The sequence below is a fragment of the Martes martes genome, assembly GCF_963455335.1.
Source record: "Martes martes genome assembly, chromosome: 4".
Classification (NCBI taxonomy): Eukaryota; Metazoa; Chordata; class Mammalia; order Carnivora; family Mustelidae; genus Martes; species Martes martes.
In genome coordinates, this window is record NC_137891.1 from 114,297,736 (window position 1) to 114,320,922 (window position 23,187).

Sequence of the window (23,187 nt, forward strand, 5' to 3'; positions counted from 1 at the left end):
CAGTAATAATAAAAAAAAAAACTCCCAACAAACAAAAGTCTAGGACCAGACAGCTTCACAGGTGAATTCCAACAAATATTTAAAGAAGAGTTAATACCTATTCTTCTCCAGCACCTAGGTGGCTCAGTCCATTAAGTGTCTGCCTTTGGCTCAGGTCCTGATCTCAGTGTCCTGGGATCAAATCCAGCATCGGGCTCCCTCAGCAGGGAGCCCGCTTCTCCCTTTCCTACTTGCACTGCTTGTGCTTGCTTTCTCTCTCTCTCTCTCTCTCTCTCTGTCAAATAAATAAAATCTCAAAAAAAAAAAAAAACCCTATTCTTCTCAAACCATTCCAAAAAATAAAAGAGGAAGGACAGCTTCCGAATTCATTCCATGAGCCCAGCATTACCCTGATAGCAATACCAGATAAAGATACCTAAAAAAAAAAAAAGAAAAGAAAACTACAGGTCAATACGTCTGATGAATATAGATGCAAAAATCCTTAACAAAGTATTAGCAAATCAAATCCAACAATCCGTTAAAAAAAATCACTCACCATAATCAAGTAGGATTTATTTCCAGGATTCACTATCCACAATACAATCAATGTGATACACCACATCAACAAGAGAAATAATAAAAACCATATGATCATCCCAAAAGATACAGAAAAAGCACTTGACAAAGTACAATACCCACTCACGAAAAAAAACCTGCAACAATGTAGATTTAGAGGGAACATACCTCAACATAATAAAGGCCATATATGAAAAACCCAGAGCTAACATCATCCTCGGTGGGAAAAAACTGAGAGCCTTTCCACTAAGATCAGAAACAAGACAAGGATATCTACTCTCGCCACTTTTATTCAACACAGTATTGGAAGTCTTATCCACAGTAATCATAGAGGAAGAAGAAATAAAAGTCTTCCAAATTGGTAAAGAAGTAAAACTTTCACTATTGGCAGATGACATGATACTATATACAGAAAATTCTAAACACTCCATCAAAAAAACTACGAGACCCGATAAATCAATTCAGTAAAGTTGCAGGATTCAAAATCAACGTACAGAAATCCATTGCATTTCTATACACTAATAAAGAAGCAGCACAAAGAGAAATTAAAAAACAATCCCATTTACAAACACATCAAAAATAATAAGATACTTAGGAATAAAACTAAACAAGGAGGTGAAAGACCTGTACTTGAGAACTATAAAACGTTGATGAGAGAAACTGAAGATGACACAACGAAATGGAAATATATTCCATGCTCATGGATTGGAAGAACAAATATTGTTAAAATGTCTATACTGCTAGGGGCTCCTGGGTTGGCTCAGTCAGTTAAGCAACCAACTCTTCATTTTAGCTCAGGTCATGATCTCAGGGTTGGGAGATTGAGCCCAGAATCAGGGTCCACACTCAGCACAGAGTCTGCTTGGTATTCTTTCCCTCTTCCTCCCCCTCTTTCTTTGCCCCTCCCCCTGCTCATACTCTCTCTAAAATAAATAAATAAATAAATAATCTTTTTAAAAAATGTCTATAATACCCAAAACAATCTACGTAATGCAATCCCTATCAAAATACCAATAGCATTTTTCACAGAACTAGAACAAACAACCTTAAAATTTGTATGGAACCACAAAAGACTCCGAATAGCCAAAACAATCTTGAAAAAGAAACAAAGCTGGAGATACCGCAATCCCAGATTTCAAGATATACTACAAAACTACAGTAATCAAAACAGTATGGTACTGGCATAAAAATATAGATGTAGGGGCGCCTGGGTGGCTCAGTGGGTTAAAGCCTCTGCCTTCGGCTCAGGTCATGATCCCAGGGTCCTGGGATTGAGCCCCACATCGGGCTCTCTGCTCAGCAGGGAGCCTGCTTCCCTTCCTCTCTCTCTGCCTGCCTCTCTGCCTACTTGTGGATCTCTGTCTGTCAAATAAATAAATAAAAAATCTTTTAAAATATATATATATAGATATAGATATAGATCAGTGAAACAGGATAGAGAACCCAGAAATAAACCCACGATTATACGGTAAACCACTCTCCGATAAAGGAGGCAAGAATATCCAATGGGGAAAATTCTCTTCAACAAATGGTGTTGGGAAAATTACAAGCAAAATAATGAAACTCAACCACCTTCTCACACTATACATAAAAATAAACTTGACATGAGTTAAGGACTTAAATGAGAGACCTGAAACCATTAAAATCCTTGAAAAGAGCACAGGCAGTAAGACCTCTGACATCAACCATACCAACATTTTTCTAGATGTGTCTCCTGAGGCAAGGGAAATAAAAGCAGTAATAAACTATTGGGACTATATCAAAATAAAAAGCTTCTGCACAGTCAAGGAAACAGTCAATGAAACTAAGACAATCCAGTGAATAGAAGAAGATATTTGCAAATGACATAACCAATAAAGGGTCAGTATCCAAAATATATAAAGAACTTATGTAACTCCACACCAAAAAAAACCCAAATAATCTCATTTAAAAATGGGCAGAAGACCTGAGTAGGAATTTTTCTAAACAATACAGACAGATGGCAACAGAAACATAAAAAGATGTTCAAAAGCATTCATGATCAGGGAAATGCAAATCAAAACCACAGTGAGATATCACCCCACACCTCTCAGAATGGCTAGAAGCAAGAAGATAAGAAACAAGCACTGGCAAGGATGTGGAGAAAGTGGAACTCTCATACACTATTGGTAGGAATGCAAACTGGTGCAGTCACTGTGGACAACAGTATGGAGGTTCCTCAAAAAGTTAAAAATAGAATTACGATATGATCCAGTAATTCCACTACTGGGTATTTATCCAAAGGATACAAAAACACTAACTGGAAAAAAAATTATTATATGTACCCCTATGTTGACTGTAGCAAAAACAATAATTGGGAAAGATTATATGTACCCCTATGTTGACTGCAGCATTATTTACAATAACCAAGTTATGGGGGTGCCTGGGTGGCTCAGTCAGTTGAGCAGCTGCCTTCAGCTCAGGTCATGATCCCAGGGTCCTGGGATCGAGCCCCACATTGGGCTACCTGCTCAGCGGAGAGCCTGCTTCTCCTTCTCCCTCTGCCTGCTGCTCTGCCTACTTGTACTCTCTATCTCTGTGTCAAATAAATAAAACCTTTAACAATAACCAACTTATGGAAGCAACCCAAGTGTCCATCAAGAGATGAATGGATAAAGAAGGTGTAGTATATATATACACAATGAAATATTACTGAGTCATAAAAAAGAATGAAATCTTGCCAGTTGCAACAACATGAGTGGATCAAGAGGATATAATGTTAAGGGAAATAAGTCAGAGAAAGACAAATACCATATGATTTCACTCATATGTGGGATTTAAGAAACAAAACAAATGAACAAAGAGAAAAGAGAAACTAAAAAGCAGACTCTTAACTATAAAGAACAAACAGATGGCTACCAGAGGGGAGGTGGGGGGAGGGAATGGGTGAAATAGATGAAAGGGATTAAGAGTACACTTATCATGATGAGCACTGTGTATTGTACACCTGAAACTAATACTGAATATTAACTATACTAGAATTAAAATTAAAAATCACTTAATTAACATATTTTTTTAAAGTAAGAAAGAAAGAAGAAATGAGGAAGACTGACTTAAGGGGCTGTAGATGACTGGTTACTGATATAGACTGGCAAGACGAGATTCAAAGATAGTTTAGGAAGATGGAGGAAAAATATCTGAAAGCAGCAATTGGTTTTTAAACGTTTTAAAATGCACCTGGGAATTGGTTTTATTCAGGTATGCTGAGGCCAAGTGATTAAGAAATGATTGCCATTGAAAAGAGTTTGTAATTTACAGTCCCCAAGTGGAAAGAGGTATACCACACCAGGAATGGCCACACAGGGAAACAATAGGGTTGGTCTGGAAGAAGAAAAGAGAGCTAAGCACAATGCAGAAGCCTTTATTATGTTTTCTGTGGAAAGGAGTGAGTGGGACAAAGTAAACAGCTGAAGAAGCTTAATAATAGATAGTTTTAATAATTGGGGCTGGGTGTGGGCGGGGATGCTCTAGGCTAAGAGGATGGTCTTTAATTGCCTAGTACTTGGCCCTGGGAAGATTAGGGCAAGGAATATTGCCTTGTGGAGTATAAGAATCAGAATGACAAGGTGGGTGTTAGAATGGATTTAGGATTACCTGTTATGCTCACATGAATTACCCAACCCTAGGAGGAGCAGTCTCTGCCCAGTGAGTGAGGCTCCAGATGCCAGAGTATCAATGATACAGAAAATAAGAAAATACAGTTAAATACAGTGAATACAACAAGACACCTATCCCACCCACTTCCAACCCTGCTAGTATAAGAAATGTGAGAGAAAATAACCATTACCTGAGAAAGCTGCAAGGGAAACACAATCTTTTGCTCTGTGCTGTTCTATGTGTTTATACCTTCCTGACAAGTTATTTTAGCATCCCCCAGTAATTGATGTTAAGTTGTAAATTTAAAGGTCATTCCTCTTAAAAAAACAAAACAAAACAAAAACAACAACAACTATAGAATAAATAATTGAAGAGTGAAAAGAAAAAAAGGTCTTTCCTCTTTTCTTTACACACACACACACACACACACACAAATATACACTCTGACAACTACAGCAGGGTATGTCTTCTTAGAAAATCAGATTTTTATGATGCTAAGTTGAATTTTTTAATTTTTTTTAAGATTTTATTTATTCATTTGACAGATAGAGATCACAAGTAGGCAGAGAGGCAGGCAGAGAGAGAGGAGGAAGCCGGCTTCCCGCTGAGCAGAGAGCCCGATGTGAGGCTTGATCCCAGGATGCAGGGATCATGACCTGAGCTGAAGGCAGAGGCTTTAACCCACTGAGCCACCCAGGCGCCCCTGAATTTTTTAATTTTAATCACAAGGTCATGAAGCAAGAACTATTTCCCGTTGCCAATCATTTGAATCATATATGATGTTGCTATATATAAAACAATTTTTCACAGACTGTATTTCCCACTCTAACTCAAGTGCGTAATACCAAAGGACTCTGTAGTAAGTAGCAATATAACAATATTTCAAAAAAATTTTTTGGTTATCTAAAGAAAAAGATGTGCAATAAAGAACTGAATTTCATAAAATTTAAAAAATTTAAAAAATTATTTTTCAGAAGTTGCATTGAGAAAATTCTCAGTATTTTACATTATAATCTTCTCCTTATACTTTATATAGATGAGATTTCAATACACTCTGCTAAAAAAAAAAGAAGGAGTATGTCACAAGCACTTTCTCTGTGCAAGACACTACAAGAGATACCACTGAGGACGTTCACATCAATGAGATGTTCTCATTTCAAGGAGCTTACATAACCACAGACATACATGACTAACCTAACATAAAACAAAATGTGATTAAGTGCTTAAAATAGAGGCTGTGAAGTGCTATGAAGCACAAAGCCATCTACTCCAACCTCCTTGTTCTAAATATGAGAAAACTGAGGCTCACAGAAATCATAAAACAAGATAATAACACAGCCCAAAGGCAGATCTCTGCCATGTTGCCAAATCCAGTTCCTCCTCCACTCTACCATGCTATCTCTTATTTTTTTTCTATTACTTTTCATGACAATAAATAAAAGAAAACATTGATATAGTTTCTTCCTTTCTCTGATATATAAAAATCTGACATATCCTATGGATCTTCATCTAAGCATTCGCTCAAGGGGTGCCTGGCTGGCTCAACAGAGAATGCAATTCTTGATCTCGGGGTTGTTTGAGCCCCACATGGGGCGTAGACACTACTTGAGAATAAAATATTTTTTAAAAAGAAGAAAATAAAATAAAAATAAACATACACTCAAGAAATATATCATTTCACAGAGCCTCCCACAGGCCTACTATTATAAATAACACTTAATAAAATGTATTCCAGGGGCGCCTGGGTGGCTCAGTGGGTTAAGCCTCCGCTTTCGGCTCAGGTCATGATCTCAGGGTCCTGGGATGGAGCCCCGCATCGGGCTCGCTGCTCAGCGGGAGCCTGCTTCCCCGCTCTGCCTGCTTGTGATCTCTTTCTCTCTGTCAAATAAATAAATAAAATCTTTAATAAATAAATAAATAAAATAAAATGTATTCTGTGTTTACTGTATGCCAAACCACTGTGCTAAGTGCTTTATAAGCATCTCACATAACCCATACAATAACACCATGAGATACAATAACACTGTTATTATATCCATTTTTCAGATAAGGACGCTAACAGTAAGTGATGAGTCAACGTTAACACAGTTAGAAGTGGTAGGCATGGCTTGACTATAGACCCTGGTCCTTAGAATAATCTCACTACACAACCAACTGGAAGAAAAAAAGTATACATTTTAAAATTGATAGTCAGAACTCAATGATGAGCTGCTGATCTATACTGGGCAATGATGATTATTTTTTACATAGCACTTAAAATATCTGTTTAAATTATGTCATACTATTCTTATACACAGGGTAAATCAAGGTTAAATAATTTTCCATTTATGTATATAGGAGTTTCATAGAAGAAACTCTGAAATAATAAAGAAGTCAGATCATTCAAGCATGTCAGAGCATAAAAAGAAGAAAAATAAACTAAATCACACAGGGGCACCTGGGTGGCTCAGTGGGTTAAGCCTCTGCCTTCGGCTCAGGTCATGATCTCAGGATCCTGGGATCGAGTCCCACATCAGACTCTCTGCTTGGCAGGGAGCCTGCTTCCTCCTCTCTCTCTCTGCCTGCCTCTCTGCCTACTTGTGATATCTCTCTGTCAAATAAATAAATAAAATCTTTAAAAAATCAATCAATCACACAAATACACTTAAAGTTTAATTACCCAAAAATAATTTTCTACACTAACGTCAGTATGATTTAGATTACAGGCAAAATGTACATCAGAAAATAACTAAAAGACTAACATCAAAAAATACTTAGGATCCAGAACACAAAAACACAAAATTCAACTTTGAAAAAGCCAGTACTGGCTTTAAACCTTAGTTCCACATTTACTTTTCATCATTAAGCACTCAAATCAAGAGGCACTAACCAGCACATACCCACCCCTTTACACAGGGCCTTGCCCATAACAGGGCACAACAAATACCTGCTGAATAAGAGTATGTGTTGGGTGGTATGACAGAAAGCCACTAAAAGAATCATTTAGGAAAATACTGACTTCCACATATTGGAAAAAAGGAAGAAATTATGGTAGGGCAGGATTTAAAAAACTGAAATGAAATACAAATAAACACTTCAAGATTTACAAACGTAAAAAACTTAGTGAATTTCTATGGTGCTTATTAGATGCCAGGCATTTTACACCTGATGAAATTCCAGGCACAGAATGATTAAGTTTGAGGCGCACAACTATGAAATGGCAGAGCAGAGAACTTGAACTCAGGCATTCTAGAGTTCATGTTACTTAAATGTCACAAGTCTAAAAGAGGTACAATTTTGAGAAACTACATTAGAAAATACTTCCCTTCTGGATACATTTAGCAAAAATGAGTGTCAAATCTTTACACAAATGTGCAGAGAATAGTAAGGGATTAAAATAAAATTCTATTCAACTAGAATGGAGATTAATTTAAACTAATTTCTTCCATTACTTCGGTGATGAAAATTCGTGAATTCATGAGTTCAATGGATACTCTATTTTCAAAAATTTTGACCAGATGCAAGCCATAAGAATAAAAGGTTATGATCTCGTATTTTTACAAACATAATCTAAAGTTTTACATACCAATAATAAGGAAATCAGTAAGTTAATATATAACAAGGGTTCTTGCATACCAATGATTTTTGTGTATCAACAATACAGAAGTCAGTATACAGCAATGGTTCTCAGCAGAGGCTAATTCTACCCCCAAGAGGACATTTGGCAACATCTGGCGGCCATATTGATTGTCACAACTTGGGGGTGGGGGAACTCAAGAAGAATGCTACTGGCATCTAAGGGCTAGAGGAGAGGGATTTTGCTAAACATCCTAAAATGCACAGCACAGCACAGATCCCACAACAAAGAATTATCCAATCCAAAATGTCAATAGTGCCACTGTCAAAAAACCTTGGCACAGAGTAATTCATTCAAATTACTAGAGAATACACTACTTCTCCTCTTTCAGGCTCAATCTCAAATTAGTACTTAGTCTTTCCCAATACTAAGCCCTTAATACTCTGATACTCATACTTAGTCTCTACTATTACAAAGATAATTTGGAATGTAAACGAATGGATTTTTTTAGGTAATACAACAGATATGAAAATACAGGAAATAAAAACATACATATGTGTTGAAAAGATAAAGAGTTATATATTAGACTTAAATATGAGAGAAAAAAGATAAAGCACTTACTGTAAAAATGTTCTAAATTCTGAAGCTTCAAAGTTCTCCACAGCAATAGACTCATGATTTGTTAAATTATCAGATGTCTGTCCAACAGTATGAAAATAGAAGTCAGGAACCCTTGCTAAAAGGACTGCCTTGTGTGCTTTGAACAAAGTACCACCTACAGAGAAAGTAACATCTGTATGGATTTCTTCCCTTAGGAGCCTGTAATGTATAAAAAGGAACCAGAATTTAATTAGTGATACTCAGAAACATATAATATACCCATTTTTAGAAAATAATTTTTCAAAATAGCACACACTAAAAATACAGAGGTAAGTCACAAAATTAAAATAGCTTAATATGAAAATGAGTTTGTTCTCAGTTCATTCCAAAGAACACTGCTTAATACTGGCTTAGAATCTAATTTTCTAAAATTTATAGTGAATGGGGCACCTGGGTGGCTCAGTGGGTTAAGCCTCTGCCTTCACCTCAGGTCATAGTCTCAGGGTCCTGAGATCAAGCCCCGCAGTGGGCTCTCTGCTCAGGGGGGAGCCTGCTTCCCTTGCTCTCTCTCTGCCTACTTGTGATCTCTGTCCGTCAAATAAATAAATAAGATCTTTAAAAAAAAATAAAATAAAATTTATAGTGAAAACAAAGGTAACTACACTCATAAGAGTAAGACTATTTTTTCAAAAAAAAGTTTTAATTACTTCCGATCATAAAAAGAATTATTTTCTGCTTTTTATATTGATTTTCCTTTAAAATGTACCTACTTTAGATTTATTTCAGAAAAAGAACACAAAGTAATATGGTTACTGACTGCTGAAAAGAATAAGTTTTTTAAAATCTTACTAAAAGAAGCAAAAAAAGTAAAATGTCAACAACACAAGCAAGCTGAGTATAACAATAGACAATACAGATTAGAAACTGGTACATTTTGTTCTGACTGTTGTTAAATATCAAGTCTGAAATGCAGGCTTGGCCGTCAAGAATGTGACATTTAAGCCCTTTTCCAGGTTTTTCCTCACAGGAATAGAACAAACCACGCTATAATCTATTATTAAAATGATGGGCTCATGGGGTAACCCATTCAGATCCCTTTACTAATGCACGTGGTTATGGTAAAGCCCACTGATTACATGTAAAGTGATGGAAGAATGGAAATCAGCATCATAATACAAACTGTCATAATCTTTTGTCCCTGTGGTAACTATATATTTCTACTCTCTAAATACTAAATAATACTTCATATCACTGTATCATTATCCTCAGCAAGATATGTATTCTCAGAGGACTTCCGTATCACGGATATACCTGGCAATCACACCAGTACACTATAGGAGGTAGAACTAATGGATAAAGATAACCATTACAGTGAAAGCTTAGAATGTTGCCATTGACACTCTCACTCCTCCAAGACCAAGTTAACGGCTCCTTCCTCTGATCCCAACACAATTGGTGCATACCTCTACAGCCCTTCTGTCACTGCATCATTATTTTTTTGAGTCTTTCTCCCTACTAGGCAATAAATTCCCAAAGGCAAAAACTGTATATTCAGTATACAGAGCTCAATATCTGCTTGTTCAATTTTGTTGTATTTTACACTAAAAAAAACAAATGCTTCAGAGCACAAAACTTTCAGAACCTTGGAAACAATAAGCAAACAAACATTTTAGTCAATATTTTATTTATTTATTTTTTTAAAAGAATTTATTTATTTATTTGACAGATCGCAAGTAGGCAGAGAGGCAGGCAGAGAGAGAGGCGGAAGCAGGCTCCCTGCTGAGCAGAGAGCCCAAAGCGGGGCTCGATCCCAGGACCCCGGGACCATGACCCGAGCTGAAGGCAGAGGCTCTACACTGAGCCACCCAGGCACTCCCATTTTAGTCAATATTTTAATCAATAAATTATTTTTATTAAGTAGTTTTTAAAGTTATGCAAAAATGGGGGTGCCTGAGTGGCTCAGTGGGTTAAAGCCTCTGCCTCCAGCTCAGGTCATGATCTCAGGATCCTGGGATGGAGCCCTGCATCGGACTCCCCGCTCAGTGGGGAGCCTGCTTCCTCCTCTCTCCCTCTCTCTGCCTGCCTCTCTGCCTCTCTGTCTGTCAAATAAATAAATAAATAATCTTTAAAAAAAAATAGAGTTATGCAATAATGTACTGGTCTCTCAAACATTAATAAAAACTCAAACTGTACATCAATTTATTCCTTCCTCCCATCTACCTTTTCTCCATCCTCCACTCTTTCCCACACATGAGTAAGAAAGCAATGCAGCTGGTAACCATATAACATCACTAGGGAATCTGCCTGGTTCTTAATACATGCTCATGAGTATTTGTTAAATAAAAAAAAATTAATGTGTTTAAAAAATTGTGAACATGAAAATATGTGTCTTTTATTTTATAAAACTACTTACATCAGTTACAAGAATATCTTGTATGTTATAAGTAACAGAATTATCCGACTCAGACTGGCTTAAATATTAAAGGGGGTTTATTGGCTCATCTAATAGTAAAGTCTAGAAGGGCAGGTTGAATCAAAGGCTCTACCATGTCTAGGTCCAGCTTCTATCTCATTTCTCGGCCCACTACTGCACTAACCTAATGCATTTTGGACTGCTGATTATCACTAAAAATGTATTAAGCATGTACTATGTACCAAGTACTGGGTACAGATTGATGACTAAAACATGTGCACTCAAGGATTTTACTGAATAGTATGGAAGACAGGCCTGAAAATAAAAGACTGTGAAATATTCAATAACACATATAAGTAAAATTTTTTCAGAGACAGGCATAAAAGACCTTACAGAGGACAAGAAAACCAAATGAGATTTCAAAGATCAAATAAGAGTTGGTCAGGGAAGCAAGGCAAGGTCATAAAGAGTTCGTTCCTGGCGCCACGTTCCTTGCTAAGGTATGTGTGAGTATGAAGCTACAGACTGGTCAGTAGAGAGTACTGAGGGGCTAAGAAGTGACAGATGAAGCTGCTGGGATAAAGACCAATAAGAGGCAAAGAGTTTAACTCCATCTTACAGCTGAAGGCAAATCACCAAATGATTAGAAACATGGACAAATTCATTTTTCAAAATATCACCTATTAGTTGTATAGACAGGAATTAGTGGGAACTGAGAATGAGGATGAGAAAATTAATGCACAACACAGATGAATGATGGCTTGAGCCTGGCTTGAGCCAGGAGAGATCAATGGTGATATAGACTATGGAATAGAATTAAAATATTCTTTGGTGATAAAATTGGCAGGTGGTGGTGACTGAATGTAGAAGGTGAATGGAAGGGAATAACCTCTCTTTTTTGGCTTGAACGACTGGGTGCTGATGATACCACCAACCTTTACTGTCTATCTGCTATTCCAACCTTCATTTTCAACTCCAGACATATTTCCAATTGTCTCCTGCATATGGCTTCCTCAACATTCACCATGCTCCCCCCTTTCAAATGCCCCAAGACTTGGCACCATCTTCTGTGTTTCCTTTCCCCTGTACCTCCACATATAATTGGTCACCGACCCCATCAACTGCACATTTGAATCCCTTTCCCTTTTTCCATCACCACTGCCTTATGTATCCCTTGACTATTACAAAATCTCCTAGCTAGTTTCCTTGTTTCTAATTTCTCTTCCCTCAACTCAAGAACTAAATGTTAATTTTCTATTTTAAAAACACCAATGGCTCTCCACTGCCTCCACAACATATTCCAAACTCTTCACTAAAGAAAGAAGGCCTCCACGATCTAGTCTTAGTTTACCCATTCACCCTCATCTGCTATCACTTTGGTTGCAGGCCCTACCCACAATCCCCTTACAAAAAGCTACCAAATTCATTTATCATTCATATATGGCTCGTCTTTGTAGCACATGACCCTGATGCTCTTAACCACATCTGAATGAATAATGTAATGAGCCAAGGTTAGCCATCAGCCAATGTGGCAGTTAAACAAGTAAACTCTAGCAGAGATGGTCTATAATAAACAGGAACCGAGTGATGACACTGTAAGAGAGTTTCAGAGCAAATCTAAAATAGAGTAAGAAAAAGAAATGGGTAAGGATAGAAGCAAAGATGAAGGAAATAAATTACCGGAAGATCATTTTGTATAACTATTGCAGAGAAAACAGACTGAGTAGGCTCATATTCTGGTTGTATGACCTTGGGCAAGTTATTTTAACGTTTTGGAGTCAGAATGTCAAGGTTTTTATTTGGACTCTACCACTTCATGCCTAATGCTCAGTTTCCTTATCTGTTAAATGGAAATAATACCAAGACTTACTTCACAGGGTAGTCAACCCAGCATCTAGCTAATAGTAGAGGAGCAATAAGTTTAGGTATTTTTATTACAACTGTCCTGAATAATGGTCCACCTCTCAATGAGGTCTTACTGTATAATTGCTGTTATATCCCAAGCAACTTTCCAATTCTACAACAGATCTGGCTTTTTGACCACTGAAACAGTTTCTTATTTTACTCACTTCTCCATCTACCCTATTATCTCAGGTCACCCAAAGGTGTCTCTGTTGCCTGCTGTTTAAGAATCTAATACAACTTGCTTTCCCAAAATAAATCAAACTCTTTCAAATCTCTGTGCTTTTATAAAAGCAATTTCCTTTGTTGAGATATCCTCTGACTTTTCCCTTCCTAATCTTTACCTAATCAATTCTGAATCAATCCTCAAGAGATCAAACACCACCCTAAAAATGTTCCCTAAACTCACCCCAGTCCCCGTAACTTTTGTTTGACTATTATCTCTCTTACTGGAGTGTAAGCACAACACCAAAGCTACGTCTTACTAATCTTTGATTCTTCAGGACCTAGTACAAATCTAGGTACATGGTGGGTGCCAGATACTTCATTAATATTTGCAGAATAAATCCATTATATTTCTGTGTTTGAAAAAGATTAATTTGGTACAGGAATTAGGGTGCTGGGTACACATATGAAGTTTTCTTGTTAAAAAAAAAAAAGAACTGCTACATCTTTTTCTTTCTTTCTTTCTTTTTTTTTTTTTGCTTGTAATAGGAACCTGGGAGTTCAGGATCCTATCCTTAATTACTGCTCAGATGAGTTCACCTACTATACCTGAATTTCATTTTCTTTATATAAATCAGACATCTTATCTTCCTTAAAGTCTTCCTTAAGACTTACAATTCAACCCAAAGAATAAAGTCACTGAAAAGAAGGCGTGCCTCATTCTTACAGATTCACCCTAGAAACAGAACAACTTCAGTTTTATTTTTCCTTATTTGGTGGAGACAAAGCAGCATCTCTGGCAGATAAGTCCAAATTAAAGGGAATTTTTTTTACTACATAGAAAGCACAGTTTATACCTGCTGGAGCTTAAGCGTAGGGGATAGAAAGCACTTTAAAAAAATGCAGAATGCTGCATAACTGTTGGTTATTAGTGGTAATTATGTTTACTGTAGTTCAGTAGTTCTCAAAGTGTGACTCAAGCAGCTAGCAGCAGCAGCAGCATCACCTGGGACCTTGTTAGAAATGCAAATGCTCTCTTCCTGACCAACTGAATGAGTATTATGGTCTTGGACCCAGTAAATCTAAGTTTTAACAAGCCCTCCAGGTGATTCTGATGCACACTAAAGCTTATAAAATCAGTTTTGGTGGAAATGGCAATTGGCTAAGGAATATTTCTAGGCTTTATTTTCTTTATAGACTGAGATGTCATTAACCGGATTCACCAGAGCCTGAGTTAAGCTTCAGAACATCCCTCCATTTGCTTGTGTCCTCATGGGAGTTGGGAGTTGCTGGGAGCTGTAGAGTGTTCTAGGTGGAGAGGGGAAACCAGTTTACAGTCAGGAAATATTTCTACGTAAACATTTCTGGTAAATTGTTTAAGGAAAATTCTGAATAAAAGACCTCCAAGACTCCACTAATTTATTCTATTTTTTCCTTAATCTAAATAAATATTCATTTTTATACCTAACATTTTTCTTAAACTAAGCTTCTTTTTTTAAAGTGTACTCTTTAGTACCATGAAACCTGCCTGGATCCATCCCAACCTTAGTGATGTGTCTTTCAAGAACTAAGCCTAGTCGTCTTATTCTGCCATAAACTGGGGGCTGCATATAACTATATTAATTTTGGTTTCCGTTTTTAATCTAGTACGTGATCTCCGAGGTGCTCGGGATAGGGTTTTTTAGGGTGAGGTAACCGCTCTGGAGTGAGGAGACTGGTGGACGTCCCACAAAAGCCTGAGGCGAGGAGAAGGAGGAGGGGGGGATGGAGTGGCCGAGAAGGGGCCACAGCTTCTGGGGCGGAGGTAGATGCCTGAAGAACTGAAGCAGCCAGAGTTCCCGCCTCCTCCTACCTGAGCAGATCCTGGCTGAGCTGCTCCGACACCACCGCCTTCAGCCGGCGCCGCTCACTGGGCCCCTTTCTTTGCAACCCCTTACTGCAAACTCCAGGGGACCCCAGAAGTACCATGGGCGCCGCGCTACCCTCCCCACAGCCGGCCATGTCCTACAAAGGTACCGCGGCCCCCGCAGGTCCAGTGTGGGATCTCAATCTCCGGCTGTGGAAAAAGGGGGCGTTGCCGACCCAAGGCTCAGCTCCTACCCGAATCCGCCCCTCAGAGAAAGGTTGACGCCTCCCCGGTTGCACACGGTCCCTTACGGCAGCAGGGCGGCTCTGCGGGGCGATCTGGGAGGCTTGCGCCGACACGTGACCCCAGAAGGGTGTGCGCAGGCGTAATAGCTCTGTTTACTTAGGCCGGGAGGCACCCCGCCCCCATTGCCTGGGAGCAAACCACCTCTAGGGAGTATCCAATCTCTCCTTTTATTTTTCCTGGGCCTCTGCGTTGGGGGTGGTGCTAACCACTCAATTTAATAGTTTTATTGCGAACCAAGTTCAGATCAACCTGCGAGCCTTTCCACGTTATGTCTTCCTGGGATGTCAGCGCTTTTTTTTTTCCCTAGGAAAAAATAGGTTCACAGGACCCTTTACGGTGGCGAGTCACGCTCCCTTATTTTGTTACTTTAGGCAAGAAAAACTGGGGGTGTGAGGAGCGGGGAAAGAACTTAGTAAAATCAGCTAGAGTTAGAACACTCTTGAGTCCCCTGCAAAGGGTGTGTACAGAGTCTAAAAGCCGCCGGTCGCTTTCTAATCCAGGGAGTGTCTCCTATAACCGCTCTCGAACTTCAACCGAGAAGTAACAGCTTGTGACCTTGGGATAGGGATATTATCCTAGATTATAGCCCCTAAATGCAATCACAAGTGTTCTTATAAAAGAGCAGCAGAAAGAGATTATACCTAGAAGGGAAAAGGCAATGTGACCACAAGCAGAAGAATGCCGGAAGTCACCAGAAACTGAAACAGACAAAGAATAAATCTTCCCCTAGAGCCTCCAAAGGGAGGATAGCCCTGTCCACACCTTGGTTTTGGCCTATGGAAATCAGTTTTGTACCTCTGGCCTCCAGAACTGGGACGGAGTAAATCTCTGTTGTTTAAAAAAAAGAAAGAAAGAAAGAACTTGTATTCCAACGCTTTGCATACAAAGGCATAATATTTATGATGAAGAAGGGAGGAGGTAAGGCTGAATGGGACAGAGCCTTTAATTGAATGGGGAAGTGAGTGGATTGGTGAGCTATGGAATTTCCAACATTTCAGCCTGAAGGAAATAGCTGGACTAGATATCATTTAAAAATCTTTTGGTATTTTTTAACTTATCTCCTCCAAAGGAAGAAAGCTCAATACTCATGTTTCGTTCAGAAGCTTCGCACAAAGTATCCTTTATGGTTGCTTGGTTTGAATCAGTTTTTAGACGAGTCAGAGGTTACATTTGGTTCTTATGTCCCCTGAGTCTCTTCTAAAATACTAAGTATTTGGAAAATAGATGGACCTTATACCTTAAGGTTGGCCAGAAAGGAGCTGTTTCTCCAAATAATGCCCCTCTCAAATATTCAGACACATCAATAATGAAAAATATAACTGGAAATTGATTCTTAATTATTCCTGTAGAAAAGAGGAGTGCCAAAAATAATAATAGCTAATATTTATTGAGTGCTTTTATTAGGTGAAAGAACTGCTGTCCTGCTTTATATGCATTAACTCAGTCTTCACAACCACCATTTAGCTAGGCACTAATAAGAGCCTAATCTGCAGGTGTGGAAGTTGAGGTATGAGAAGATAGGTGACTTGGCAAAGGCCACAGTCAGTATAGTGGTGGTCTAAGTATTAAAACTTGGGCTGACTAGCAGCCAACTCTTCCCCTTCAAAGTCCTGCAAGAGTTCTATCATGCTCCTTTATCAGCTGAGGTAACAGGCATTTTTGCCATCCACAATTGCGTTTATTATTAACTCACTGGTTCGGAATGGATGACAGAATGGTTTCTGGTTCATATAATTTAATTCTCTTAAAACACCTTAGGCAATTGACTATGTGAAGTAATTAAAGAAAAAGTGCCCTTTTAAAAATCAAAATACTTAAAAATAAATAAATAAACATAAAAAACAAAAATCCGGTCAATGATGCTTCACATTTAACCATTAGAGAATTTTTACTTAAAGCACTATTTTTATTTAAATTAATTCAGGCTGTGGAGTCAGGTATACCTTTGATGAAGTTCTAGAACCTGGGTGAGGTTCGGTGGGCTGAGGTCCGGAGCCGATGACCAAGAAAGAATTCTTGAGACATCTTTGGTGCAAAATGGTGGTTTATTAAAGCACGGGGACAGGACCCGTGGGCAGGAAGAGCTGCTGCCCCGGGTTGTGAGGGATGGCAGGTTATGTACCCTGCAGTTGGGGGAAGGTGAGAGAAAGGGAGGTTTCAACGGAGCTTTCATATGCTAAAGGAGGCCTCCGAGGTGCAGGGATACCGGAGGCTTGATCAATGCTGTCTTTTGGCGAGCCATTAACATCAAGAGGGTTGGGAGATTCCTGGTGAAATGTCACAATCCTGCTATCAAGCTGTCTCTGTTAGTGAGAAACTTATCTTCGCTTACATTTCCTTCTACCCCAGCCTCCTTCAGTTTTGTTTATGGAGGGGAGGGTGACATTAAGGCTTGAGGAACTGAGTCATTTGCCTCTGGAATTTGTGCTATTGATAATGTAACTTCTTTGTTCATAGATCTCTAGGACATTTGTAAACCAAGGGAGACTCCTGTCTTGCAGGATTGTGAGTTAACTATTTGTTTTGGCAGTCAGGGGTACCTGAGGAATGCCACACACATCACCGAGGGGAGCGGATGGAGAGGGGGTGCAAGATGCCAGCTTTTGCTTTGTCCTCAGCCAGCCTCCTGCTCCCTCATCACCTTAATGTGAGTGAAGTGATCAGATTTTTTTCCTGAAAGACACTTAGGAAAAAAAGAACCCTAAGGAACTAACAATGGGAACTTTGAAGGTAGACACAGCTAAATCTATAATTTTGGGTTGGGTTGGCCTTAACTATGATTCTCATGTGTGAAAATCAATTTAGAAAGGCAAAAAACCAAACAAACAAAAACAGAAAAAAAACCCTCTTCTAAGAACTACCATTTCAAGAAAGAAAGTGACTTTTTGGATGCATTATTTTTTTCTTCTTTAAAAATGTTTTCATTTGAGGGGCACCTGGGTGGCTCAGTGGGTTAAGCCTCTGCCTTCGGCTCAGGTCATGGTCTCGGGGTCCTGGGATAGAGCCCGGTATCAGGCTCTCTGCTCAGCGGGGAGCCTGCTTCTCCCTGTCTCTCTGCCTGCCTCTCTGCCTACTTGTGATCTCTCTCTCTCTCTGTCAAATAAATAAATAAAATCTTAAAAAAAAAGTTTTCATTTGAAACATTTCAAATATACAAATAAGTAAAGAGAGAGATACAATGAACCCCAATATACCCATTACCAAAATGGGCATATGTGCCTTATCGAGCCTTCTCTTCTTTTAGTCCTTTCTCATGTTTTCTTCTTTCCTTCCTTCTTCCCTTCCTTCCTTCCTTCTAAAAATCTTGCAAGTAAACCACAGACATTATTTAATTTTATTCCTACATACTTCAGTATGCATCTCTAAAAAAATTGGATGATTTCTAACTTCTAACATTATTCCTTACAAATTAACAATAATTCTATTTACTATGTAACCCATTGTAAAATTTTCCCAACTGTCCTAAAAATATCCTTTATAGTTGGTTTGTTTGAATCCATTTTCAAATGATTCAGAGGTTGCATTTGGTTCTTAAGTCTCCTGAGTCTCTTCTAATCTAAAGCAGTTCCCTCTCCCATTTTTATCTTCATGCCATTGATATAGCAGAAGCCTGGCCAGCTGAGCTGCAGAATATCCCACATTTTAAATTTTACTGTCTGTGTCCTTGTAGTATCACTTACTATGTTCATTTATACCATACATTTCCTGCAAATGTCAGTTTCAAAGGCTTGATTAGATTCGGGTTCAATTCTTTAACAAAAAAATATTTAATAGATGGAATATTAGATGGAATATTAGTTTTCTATTGTTGCTTTAACACATTGCCACAAATTTAGTGGCTCAAAAACAACAAATTTTTTTCCCTTCAGTTTTGTAGATTAGAACCCCCAAATGGATCTGATTGGGCTAAGATCAAGGTTTGGCAGGACTGCATTCCCTTATGGAGTCTCTAAGGGAGCGTTTCCTTGTTTTATGCAGATTCTAGAGGCTACCCATATTCCTTGGCTCTTGAATTCATTTCTGCCATCTTCCAAGACAGCAGGTTGAGTCCTTCTTACATTGCATCATTCTGACCTCTTCTTCTGCCTCGTCTTTGCTCTTTTAAGGCCTCTTGTGGTTACATTCTGTACAATTGGATAATCCAGGATAATCTCCCTGTTTTAAGGTCAGCTAATTAGCGAACTTAATTCTGTTTGCAACCTTAATTCCCCTTTGCCCTTTGCCATGTGACCTAACATATTCCCAAATTCTGGGATTAGGATATGGACATCTTTTGGGAGGATGGTCACAGGCATTATCCTGCTTACCACAAGTGGTAATTCGTTTTGTATCATATCAGGAGGTACATAATGTTTGGTTATCCTCCTTTCAATGTTGCTAAAATGTATCATACATTTTCATCTAATAATTTCATCTGTTGATAATTCTTGCTTGGACCAACTAGGGATTGCAAAATGATTTTATAATTGCATCATTCATTTGCTAGAAATTTGCTGGAAATGTTCCTTAAAGAAGAACCATCCTTCATCAGTTAGAAATATTGGATATCCAGAAAGACATTTCACACTGCAAAGGCAGGATAAATACTTAATTCTCTTATTTAAATTATCATTTTTCCAAGTAAGGAGTTGGTAACCTCATTAATTCCAATGTGTTCAATTTATCATTTTTGTTATCTTCATGAACTCCCTGATTTTTATTTATGCAAAGACAATTGCATTTATTCTTTTTGATGCTCAAATTGCCTTATCTGACCAATGGGAGTTCCTTTGTATTGGCTCCTGTGTCCCTTTGACACGTTCTTTAATCTGTGGTAGCTTCCTTGCTTTCTGGCACAACCAGATACTAGATACCTTGTTTATTTTCCACCCCAGCTATTCTCCCAAATAGCTACTGTTCCTTTTAGTGTGTACTGGTAGATAAAGCTCACAATCTGGGTGTTAACTGTGCTCACTAATATTGGGCTGGGTTGTTTCTTTCTTTCTTTTTCCTTTTTTTTTTTTAAATTAACATATAATGTATTAGCCCCAGGGGTACAGGTCTGTGAATAGCCAGGTTTACACTTCACAGCACTCACCATAGCACATACCTTCCCCAATGTCCATAACCCCACCACCCTCTCCCTTCCCCCCACCCCCCCAGCAACCCTCAATTTGTCTTGTGAGATTAAGAGTCTTCTATGGTTTGTCTCCCTCTCAATCCCATCTTGTTTCATTTATTCCTTTCCTGCCCCCCAAATCCCCCACGTTGCATCTCCACTTCCTCATATCAGGGAGATGATATGATAGTTGTCCTTCTCCAATTGACTTATTTCGCTAAGCATAATGGGCTGGTTTGTTTCTAAGCAATACATGTTTTTATAAGAAAAAAATTGCTGAATTTATACTGTATCTGATTCAAATTTAATATTATGAGATTTTTAGATTCTTTGTTTTTAAACTCTGTTCTTTTTTCCTTACACTGAAAAACTCTTGGTTCCTAACAACATTAACAGAATTACTTACCTATACATTCTTATAGAAGTTATTAGAGTTTCATCATAATATGAATATTATAACTAACAATTAGATTATATTCAATTTAAGGTTTTGTGAATTAATATCATGGAAATATCAAGTTGGGGGAAGGGTGGACCTAGGTGCCTCAGTCAGTTAAGCATCTGCCTTTGGCTTAGGTCATGATCCCATGGTCCTGGGATTGAACCCCACATCAGGCTCCTTGCACAGTGGGGAAACTGCTTCTCCCTCTCTCTGCTTCTCCCTCTCCCTTCTGCCTGCCGCTCCTCCTGCTTGTGCTCTCTCTCTCTGTTAAATAAATAAAAACAAAATTAAAAAAAAAAGAAATATCAATTTGGGTGGATACAGTAGAATGACTATTTGTGTCCTCCCAAAATTCTTATATGGGAATCTAATACCTAGTGTGATGGAATACGGAGGTGGGGCCTTTGGGAGGTGATCAGGTCATGAGGATGGAACCCCCATGGATGGGTTAGGAAAGAGACCCAAGAGAATTTCCTTGTCTCTTCCACCATGAGAACATATAGTGAGAAGACAGCTATTTACATACTAGGAAGCAAGCTCTTATGAGACACCAAATTTGCTAGTGCATTGATCTTAGACTTCCCAGCTTCCAGAACTGTAAGAAATAAATGTTGGTTGTTTAAGCCACCCAGTCCATACTATTTTTGTAATAGCACCCTGAACTAAGACAGTGAGGATTATAAAATGTCACTTATCCACCTCCTTTCTCAGGTGAGAAATGCATGAAAATGATCTCAGAACAATATTTAATTTTTTTTCTGTCACTTTCCTTAAGCTTTCCTCCTCTGCTCACCTCCCCCCCCTCACTTCTTCTTCCTTTCTTCTCAGAATACCAGGAAGCTAACTAATGAAATCTAAGCTTTAGGGACCTCCCCGCCTTGTACAAGAAGGCTCCAGTGGAATCCCTAGAAATGTGTTTCCTTTTTGTACTTTTAGAATTATGTTTTTGTAAATTTTGCAAAGGTAGGAAATTTTACCACATTTGATCAAGACTTTCTTCTTCTTCTTCTTTTTTTTTTTTTTTACATTTTATTTATTTATTTGACAGAGAGAGATCATAAGTAGGCAGAGAGGCAGGCAGAGAGAGGAAGGGAAGCAGGCTCCCTGCTGAGCAGAGAGCCCTATGCGGGGCTCAATCCCAGGACTCTGGAATCATGACCTGAGCCGAAGGCAGAGGCTTTAACCCACTGAGCCACCCAGGTGCCCCAAGACTTTCTTCTTAATCAAATGTCCCCTCATATATGATGGCACTGAGTGCCTATAGGCAATTTTTGGGATATGACCACATGAAAATAAGTTGAGGATACAGTAGTTTGAGTTAGCAAGGCATATTTATTGGTTCACAATCATTTCCACATCTACATAAGTTATTGCTTCCTATTCTGGTGCAGGAATGGCTTCCAGGAATACTTAGCTGATTCATCTTGCAGAGTGACATAAAGGGATAGGGCCCAAAGTCACATCACATCACATGTGAAGATGTCTTACAACAAAGGGTGCTAGAAGTATATAGGTAGTTAGAAGGTATAAGATTAGAAGCTTCAGTTCTCATTGGTGTGTAGTCAGAGTGAAAGGAATATTCTTAATAATGCAGAATATGCAATTATAAACACAAATTTCCCCTTTAACAAGACTCAAAGTAGAATTTGTCAGAATTTATAACTTATGTTTGTAATATTATCAGCTTTCCAGAAATTGTAGTCTCTTGTAATTTCTTTTCTCATTCTAAATAATCATTTACATATCTAGAAAAAAATTTTAAGTGGCAGCCATATCACTTATAATCATTTCAGTGGTATTCCCAGTATTATATCTTACTGATGTTTATTTTTATTTTTCTTGTACTGTATTGTTACGTGTATTTATTTATTGCCAATGGAGCTCTTAATGAGATATTTTCTTTGCAAAAATTTAGAAGAGGCAATGGTCTAAAACGTTCCTCTGGCCTTACTTTACCACTAAACAAAATATAGATATTAACTAGAACAAGGTGAACAATGTTTATCAATAGATCTCTTTTTTCTAATCTGCTTTTTAAAGTTTTTATTTAAATTCCAGTTAATTAACGTTCAGTATAATATTAGTTTCAGATGTAGAATTCTGTGATTCCTCACTTACGTGCAATACGTAGTGCTCATCACAACAAGTGCCTTCCTTAATACCCATCACCTATTTAACCCATCCTTCCACCCTCTTCCCCTCCAGTAATCCTCAGTTTATTGTCTATAGTTAAGAGTCTGTTTAATGGTTTGTCTCTCTTTCCCCATGCCATGTTCATCTGTTTTGTTTCTTCAGTTCCACATATGAGTGAAATCACATGGTATTTGTCTTTCTCTGACTTATTTCGCTTAGTGTAATACTTTCTAATTCCATCCACATCATTGCAAATGGTAAGATTTCATCCTTTTTTATGGCAGAGTACCATACAATAATTCCTCAGTTGCATATAACACCCAGTGCTCTCACATCACATGCCCACTTTAATGCCTATCACCCAATTACCCATGCCCTCATCCACCTCCCCTCTAGAAACCCTATTTGTTTCCTATAGTTATGAGTCTCTCATGGTTTGTCTCCCTTTCTGATTATTTCCCATTCAGTTTTCCCTCCCTTCTCCTATGATCCTCTGCACTGTTTCTTATATTCCATAAGTGAAACCATATGATAATTGTCTTTCTCTGATCGACTT

At 38.3% G+C, this 23,187-nt stretch overlaps 1 protein-coding gene across 1 annotated transcript in view; it reads right to left on the reverse strand.

The window, feature by feature from the left end:
* The window catches only part of BTBD8 (BTB domain containing 8), a 99,472-nt gene extending 84,647 nt beyond the window's left edge, over nt 1–14,825 (reverse strand). Inside the window, exons 1-2 of the mRNA XM_080802875.1 lie at nt 14,659–14,825; nt 8,348–8,545 (exon numbers count right to left, since the gene is read on the reverse strand). Of these exons, the coding sequence (XP_080659001.1) occupies nt 8,348–8,545; nt 14,659–14,807 (347 nt within the window). The 5' untranslated portion in view covers nt 14,808–14,825. The remainder of the gene's footprint in view (nt 1–8,347; nt 8,546–14,658) is intronic.
* Between the last annotated feature and the right edge of the window lie 8,362 nt (nt 14,826–23,187).